Below are 8,259 nucleotides of genomic sequence, written 5' to 3'. Positions count from 1 at the left end.
ATGTCATTATTCTCTCTTGAAAAAACCAAAGTGGTAACAACTCAAATCACCAAACCAAAACAAAAAAAGGAACTGAAATTAAAAGAAATCTTGACTTGACGAATGACCAAAAAGGACAAACTGAAATATTGAGCTCAATGGGACTGTGTTTCTTTGGTTTGTTTTTGTTAAGCCGGCTTATTATTAGTGTTATTGTGGATTTTGTAAAATGTGTCTTATTTTATTTTCACTGTTTCACAAAATAATAACTGTTGTTGCTCATTTCCTGCCTCCAGCCACTGTATTTAGCATTAGGTCTATACTTTTGGGTTGTCCTAGACTACTTAATATGTGTCAGGGATTACATGGACTTTAGCACTTATTTAATATACTGCCTCCATCAAGAACAAACACTGTCTACAGGGAGATGTGTAGTCAGTGACTGCCTGCAGACTGTCCTCACACTTCCCCTGCTCAGGTATAAAACTGGGTGGGAAAACCCTGACATTTATCCAACACACCAGTGAATACTTCAGGTATCAGCTGTTGGGAATAAATAATTTTTCAGTGCCTCAATAATGCTATGCTTTTTATTAATAATAAGTGTTATAAAGTTATATAGACCATATTTCCTTGTGTAGTAGATCGCTGCAGACTCTCGCTTACGCTCGCCTGGGAAAAATGTAGGTAAGAGGGGACCATCTCTAGTGGAAAGTTACTGAGACACTGTTGTTTAGATTAGAATGAGGGAATAATAAAACTCCGTAATAAAACTGTAATAAAACTGTCAGGGGCACACCACCATTTTGAGATCTGCAGCAACGTGCCTTGCAGGACGCATCTCCCTTCTAGAAGTAATGTGAAAGAGAAATAAAGTGTTAAATGGTCTACTGAGCAGTGTTTGGCTTCCATCGGATGCCTCTGAGGAATCAAAAGAACTCGGTGAAGTGTTGATATTAACACAGGAGAGACTTCTCTGCAGGGTCGGCTGAAGCTGCAGATTGTGAGCTAACTGATTCTAACATATAGAGAAAGAAAAGTGGAGGAAAGACAGAAAAAGCAGACTGAACCAGGGGGACAACATCTTATACAAAAAGATGTTATATGTAATTCTGTCTCGTTATTACATCTAGTTGTTATTGTTTTTACCTCAAATGTGGTTTAACCCAAATAAACTAAAGTAGATCAACATTATGTGGTTTGTATTAGAAAACCACATGATGTTGATCTACTTTAGTTTGTTGATATAGATCTGCTTTGCTTTGTTGAAGCTGATAATATTTATGCATTGATGTTGACCTGTTTCACTTTGCTTGATCTGCTTTACGAGCAAATGAAGAAAAAAGAAGAAACAGAAAGAAAGTCTTGGTTTCCTGGATCTGAGTACAGTATGTGACGTCATGCTTCTTCTTTCCCCAGAAATGTGTCATTGTCTTCAGGCAGCGAGAGCACAGAGAGCCACAAGACACGGAGGAGGGACAGCAGAAGGTGAGACTTTATTATTATTGCTATTTACACAATTTTTAATATAATATAGCTGGTAGGAAACTTGGGAATTTACCTCAATTCATAAGAGCGTGTTACGCCAGCATAGTGAGTCATAGTTGGGTCCACTTGTCTTTTTTTTTTTGAGGGAGAAGATATAAACAGAGTGAATAAACCAAACCAAGTCTTTCTTTTTTGTATAAATAAGTGTAAAATGGACAAGTGACTAACCTAGTGAAGAATTAAGACTCATCTGAGAAAAGATGTTTCTTTGTGGTTGATTATGTGCCCACTTAGACGCCTTACAAGCACCCACCTTCTACAAGTAAGCATGTAAAAAGGGGAAGTATTAAACACAGGAAATTGCTCATTGTAAAGTGGTACAATGGCGTTCCTGTGTTTACTGTACGGTGGCTGAAGACTTTATGCTCATTATTGTGTATCTGTGTCTCTGTCTTTCTGTGTGTGTGTGTGTGTAAAACACTCAGGTCGGCCATGGCTGTGTTTCCGATCCGTCTTGTAATTTGGTCCACTTCGTTGGTTTTGTGGTTCCCTCAAAGTGGTAGGTGGATGATTAATCGCAATGCAAACATGTCCTCAGGGGAAAAAAACGCTTAAGAAGAATGGCTTTTGGCAATGTGAAAATCAAAATATTTTTGCAGGAAATACCAGGAGCTTTATTTCAACAATGATTTTACTTTAACCTTTTTTAATCTGGGTGGTGTCAGACTTTGTTTCCTGCTTCCTTTACACAGTAAGCTAATCAAAACTGGACTCCTCTAAAACCCAGTTTATAGAAAAAAAAATACAAAATTCTGATCAGTTAAGAATTTGTGCTGCAGATTAAACGTGTGTTTTCTTATAGCAGCGACTGAAAGCCATGGTTTGGATCTCTGTCAGGAGTTTTCAGACACGTATGAGGTGAAAATGAGAATAAGCTTTTGTATAAACACTTTTGTTTTCTAATGACCTCACAGACGCAGTGCATGGTATTTAAATAAACTGTAAACTGTAAATTTTTGTATTAGATGGTTAACATACAGAATTCAGCAGAGGAGATTTCACATAAACCGCTTTCAGAAATAAAGGAGACGTTTATCTGCCTCCTCGACTCAACAAATAAGCTCAACTGCTCCTGGTCATTCAACACCTTAGAGAAAGATACTCGGCTCTCTGTGTTTATCAGGTATTATGATTTTTTTAAAGGTTCATTTTAATGTGGAACAATGAACGCTAAACATTGTTTTAACTCTGTACTTCTCTCTTCCAGTGTCTGTAATGAGGAAACAGTAATTAAGTCTCTAAGCCGTACTTTTGTGGAAAGAGTTGGATCGATGTCCTTGACTGTCAGTGGGGAAATATCAGGCGTAGTTTTACATTTTAACATGTCCCTGCACAACTGGATATCTTACACCTACGTGTATGACATGGACACACTAGGTAATACTATACAAACAGTGTTGAGTAGTTATATGAACCCAATTCAAAAAAAGTTGGGATCGAAAGTTGTTGAGTAAAATGTATGTAAAAAAGGATGGAATGTTTGGAAAGCTCATAAACCCATATTTTATTCACAGCAGAGCACAGAAAACATCACATTTTTAAACAGATTTACTATTTCAGGAAAAATATTATCTGATTTTGAATTTGTTGCCTGCAACACATCTCAAACTTTGGAATGGGGAAACAAAAGGCTGGAAAAGTAAGGGATAATAAAAAGAAACAGCTGAAAGAACATTTTGTTACTGGCAACAGCTCAGTGACAGGATTGAGCTTCTTAAGAGAGGTAGTGTTTCCCAGAGGTTTAGATGGGCAGAGGTTCACCAATCTGCAAAAAACTTTGTTTACAAAGTTGTGGAACAATTTCAGAATGATGTTCCTCCCAGTGACTTTGAAACACCTCATAATATATGATACATAATATCATCAAAAATTCTGAGAATTGGCCGAAAATCAATATTCTCTCGGGTCTCTGCAGTGCATTAAAAGCAGGCATTAATTTTAAAATGGACTGAGGAAAAGTGGAAAACTGTTCTGACCTTACACAAATCAAGTCTTTTTAGAACACAAGCTAAGGCTTGAGGTTAGGTTTAGGTTGTGTTGTTGTCAGATACCTTACTGATCATGTGCTTGTATGTGTGTGTGTGACAGAGCATCTTCCTCCACCTGCTAACATCTCTGCATCGTTCAATAATGATAACCTGATTGTAAAATGGGACCTGCCTCGCACCAGAAACGCCGTTAATGCTAACTGTTTTGAAAATGAAGTGGAAATACGTGATCAGGTACAGTACGCTTCACCACAGGCTGTCATTATTCCAGATGCAACATTCTGTTTTTGTTTTTTTTGTACGTGTGGCAGGAATAGTGAACAAGACAAACTTCTTTTTAACCCTGTGAGGTCTAAGGCTCCATATGTATGGCTATTTTTTTTAAACAAAATAATAATAATGCTGCCCCTGCTTTGAAAAATGTTTCTGTCCTCATAAAAACGCAAAAACAGGGGGAAAAAACCAATGATTAGTGCTGTTAAGGGCATGCCAATGCAGCAGGTGTCAACTTAACCCAGACTGTACAGAAAACCTGCAAAGAATAACCACAATCTGATGCCAAAAAAGGAGATAAAGGTGCAGTCCTTGCAAGATAAAAACTGTGTTTTTATTGTAAGAAACTAAGCTTTAAAAATTGTAAAAGCTCAGTTTTCAGTTTCTTTGTAAAACAATTTAAAAAAGAGGGTTATGATAAGTCATACTTAGACCTCAGAGGGTTAATTGAAGTCCAAAGTCAGAGCAATCTTATCAGTCGGCCTTGTTAAAGTGAGATTAACCATTTTTTGATTAATCTCTTTAAAACAGGAAAAAACAACATCTTGGCTACCCAAACACCATACAAATCATACAGTGGCAAGTGTAGATCCTTCACACAGCTATAGCGTGAGAATGAGGACAAGAATATCATCGCATTGCTCAGGATCAGATCACTGGAGTGAATGGAGTCCCACTGTCACACCGTGTAAGTCCTCTATCTTCTTGTGCAGTGGTTGAAACAGTGGCTGATGATGCAGTGTTATAATTATCAACATGTCAGTTTAATGAACAGTGCTTTTGTGTTGTGTATCTGTAGCGATGGAACAGTCAGATTCTGTGCTCAAGCCTGTGGTGATAGTCTTCATTTGTCTCGGAGTACCCATGGGCCTGCTGGCTTTGGTGCTGTTTGTGCGCTATCAGAGGTATTGTGACTCCTCCTTTTGCTGGTTTGTTTTGTTTTAAGCTGTTTGTGTCTCTCTGATCCACTTTGTCATGATTTTTAAATGTGAAACTGGTTTTAAATGTGAAAGAACAAAGTTGAAAAGGAGAAGTGAGAGAATGGCATCTTTCTTCACACCACAGCATCCACCCTAAAGTTCTTCAACCTACAGGCAAAAATCCCCCGGTTTGACTTGTTAACTAACCAAATAAGGAGAATGCAAAAGGAGATACAAGATAAAACACTTCCTCCCTTGCATCTGTTTTTTCCCCCCTTTTAAAACTAAAAGCGTGTCAAGGATCGTTTTGTGTATACTTGTGTGTTTTAGGGTGACTAAGGTCCTTTTTCCTCCGATTCCTCGCCCCCCAGCAAAGTACAAATATTTCCTGGAAAAAAGCGATGCATTTAATGTGAGTACATTGTAGACTGTGAATACACAAGCTCACATTTCTAACACTTTTCGAACCACAAAGATGTGTGTATACAAAATTCAAAAGCTTTGTTTCCTGTTTTGTGTTGCCAGTTTTTCTATTCTATCCCATCGGCTAAGCCTGAAGAAGTGATCACTGAGGTTGAAGACACTGGGAAAAACCCTGGGAAGTAATACAGGATGCACAGGTTGAAGAAGAACAACAACAATGAGGACTTTCATTATATCTAAATGTATAGCCTGTCTGGTTTTTCTTATATGATATTTCATTTCAGGAGGCGTATACAGGTGTTAAATACATGCAAAGGTTGTGTTTATGCGTTTCTATGTATAGCCTTGTAATCTAGCCTTTCAGATCTATATATACCTTTTATACCTTTTGATACATATAAAGAGTGCATACCAATGTAACAACAGCACAAAGGTTAACTTTGTATGTCTTTTTTTAATATGTGAAATAAGGTTGGGGGATGAATATTCATTAGCTGTTTTGAATCTCATTCACACAGCCTCATTCGTCTTAAGCCTTCTTTTTAGATGAGTGGTGAATTTGGAGTAGTTTAGCCTCTTAAGTGCATCCCAAGAAAAGCAAATATGGTATATTTAGAGAACTATTAAAAGTGCAAATTAAAATAAAAAGAAGATGAGGACTAAAGGGGACACAAGAACATGGGTCAGCCATGGGAGTCAAGCCAGCCTTGATAAAATGTGAGGATTTTAAACAAAATGTGAATAAAGCCAAGTTAACATCAAAGAAGAAGTTTGAAATTCTGAACAGGAGATACCTGTTTTCGTATCAGAGATTTACATGCTTAAAACTACAGTTGTGTATGTGAAGCTGTTATACTTACCTTAGCGCACCGTAACAGTAACAAAACATTCAATTTTCTCCTAAAAGTAAACAAATGTTGAACCGTTGCAGGCTGAGAAACACAACAGCAGTCTATTGTGTGGTTTTTGCACTTTGGTTATTGTAAAGATTGAAAACAAGATATAGACTGTGATCAACCTGATGACGCTTAGAGGTGCTAAGATGGATTTTCACCACACTTTAAGTTTATCTATCAATGTGTGATCATGGGAAATTGTAGCTCTGTAGAGGCAACCACTACAATGATGGAACTTCTGTGTTGGTATTTTTTGTGAATAGATTTTGTCTAGTGATAGCATGCCAGATAGTTTTGGCTAGTATGTGATCAAAACGAAAGCCAAATTCAAACTTGTACACAACATAGTCAGTGTATCGCTGAGTATTTGAGCATTAACACGTACCGTATTTTTTGGACTATAAGGCACACTTAAAATCCTTTAATTTTCTCAAAAATGGACAGTGCACCTTATAATCCAGTGTGTCTTATGTATTGTGTTATGTATTATGTATTGTATGTATTATGACCTCTAGCCAGTTTTATGTGGTACACGGCACTCATTAATCTGTCAAAAAATGTTTTAGTATGACATTGGTAAGCTACAAAGCCACAGATCTTGATGGATTGTTGGATCATTACGGCTACCGTAGTCAGGAGCCTCGCGGGGTATAACAGACCAAACTTCAGTCAGGAGAACAACTGAGATAATCCATCCACAATATGAGGTTATTCATTAATATACTGCAACAACATGGGAATCCGTTCTTTAAGTCTGACGTCACTAGTCGTATCTGGGCTCAAACTCCGCTGCAGGTCCCTAAGTCAAACGATCACTGTGGCATCACTGAGAGTTGAATGATCAGCGTTCTGCTCTACCAAGTGTAACAATTGAGTTTAACATCCAGGCATCCATGAAAACGGAATTTATGACATTTAACGGAGTTAGAAGTTAGCAGGGAGTTAGCTCGCTTCCATCTAAATACAATATAGCATGTCCTGACAGGGATTTTGGAAACAAATTCAAACGTACAGCTTTCTTATCACTTCCAACATAAATGAAGACAGAAAACTACACAGCAGTGACGTTTGTAGGGTAACTGAAGTTTGGCTAGCTGGTATATAATGATGTGCTACGTGACCGCTAGCGACACAGCTATGTGAGCATAATATAAACACACTAACTTTTTTCCACTTGATAAAAGTTAACGTGAGGATTCTCGGTGGTCGGGACCAAATGTAATCGCATGGCAGAATGCTGTAAACGGACCAAACTTCAGCCAGGAGAACAACTGAGATAATCCATCCACAATACGAGGTTAGTCATTCATATACTGCTGCATGGGCTGGGCTGTAGTTACATCCTAAGGTTTTAAAAACTGAGCTTAAATAAATGATTAGCGGTAATAAAGCCGAGGGAGGTCAACAGTGATCACTGACTGTTTTTAGGAGCTTTTTGAGATTAAATAGAAGAAAATATATAACATTAAACATGTTAACAACACAAAAGCCATATTAAATGCAGACTACTTTAGGCCCGGAAGCAGGATTCGTCATGTCATCACTTAAAGACCGGATAGAGCAGCTGCAAGAGAATTCAACATTATTGAATCAGTGGTACAGACTTGGAGGAAGCACGAAGAATGAGTCGAGTCAGGTTTGACTTATCTGACTGTTTTGTTTCACTTAATGCGTCTTATAATCCGGTGCCCCTTATGGTCCGAAAAATACGCTAAACTATTGCCAGGGGCTAAGGTGAGGCAGCTCTACATTCTGGTGTAGCAGTGCAGCGTGGGAAAATGAGTCACTTAGAAATAAGTCACAAAACCTTTCTACTGTGAACTGTGAGCACCAGTAAATGTGTTTTCTTCATGTGCTTTTTTCTGGTCTTTACTGGTCATGGTGGATTTACATCATTGTAAAGTATATAGGAAAATGTTATATTAGCCGCCATGGCTGCTGTCCAATTCATAGACATTATAAAGATTTTATAAAGCTGGAATTAGGAAAACAAAACTGTAACTAAAGAATATCATCAGCTTTTTAATTTAGAAATTTTAAATTCTGGACTCCTTCTAGAAGGAAGTCCTGCTGCTCAGCAGCCATGAACCTATTACAAGTATAAGTATTACACAATGTATTACTGATTACTTTTCCACCATGTAGCATAAATACTGATTGGAGATGTTAATTCTTTACATAACTTTTCTAATCTGTAAAATGACCTTAAATCCACCTTTACATAATTACCAG

General features: G+C 37.6%; 1 protein-coding gene across 1 annotated transcript; it reads left to right on the top strand.

Annotated features, from left to right (window-relative positions):
• Positions 1–1,382: 1,382 nt before the first annotated feature.
• On the top strand, positions 1,383–5,894 carry LOC113011352 (interleukin-5 receptor subunit alpha-like). The gene is made up of 10 exons (XM_080292609.1): positions 1,383–1,467; positions 1,953–2,026; positions 2,330–2,385; positions 2,493–2,650; positions 2,735–2,904; positions 3,616–3,749; positions 4,320–4,476; positions 4,588–4,693; positions 5,039–5,120; positions 5,234–5,894. The coding sequence occupies exons 2-10, from the start codon at positions 1,960–1,962 to the stop codon at positions 5,312–5,314; spliced, it is 1,011 nt and encodes a 336-aa protein (XP_080148735.1). The 5' UTR covers positions 1,383–1,467; positions 1,953–1,959; the 3' UTR covers positions 5,315–5,894.
• The last annotated feature ends 2,365 nt before the right edge of the window (positions 5,895–8,259 follow it).

The sequence above is a fragment of the Astatotilapia calliptera genome, chromosome 18 (genome assembly GCF_964374335.1).
Source record: "Astatotilapia calliptera chromosome 18, fAstCal68.1, whole genome shotgun sequence".
In the NCBI taxonomy this organism is placed as follows: Eukaryota; Metazoa; Chordata; class Actinopteri; order Cichliformes; family Cichlidae; genus Astatotilapia; species Astatotilapia calliptera.
The sequence above is the reverse complement of the archived record's forward strand: the minus strand, read 5'-3'. Positions and strand labels throughout refer to the sequence as shown.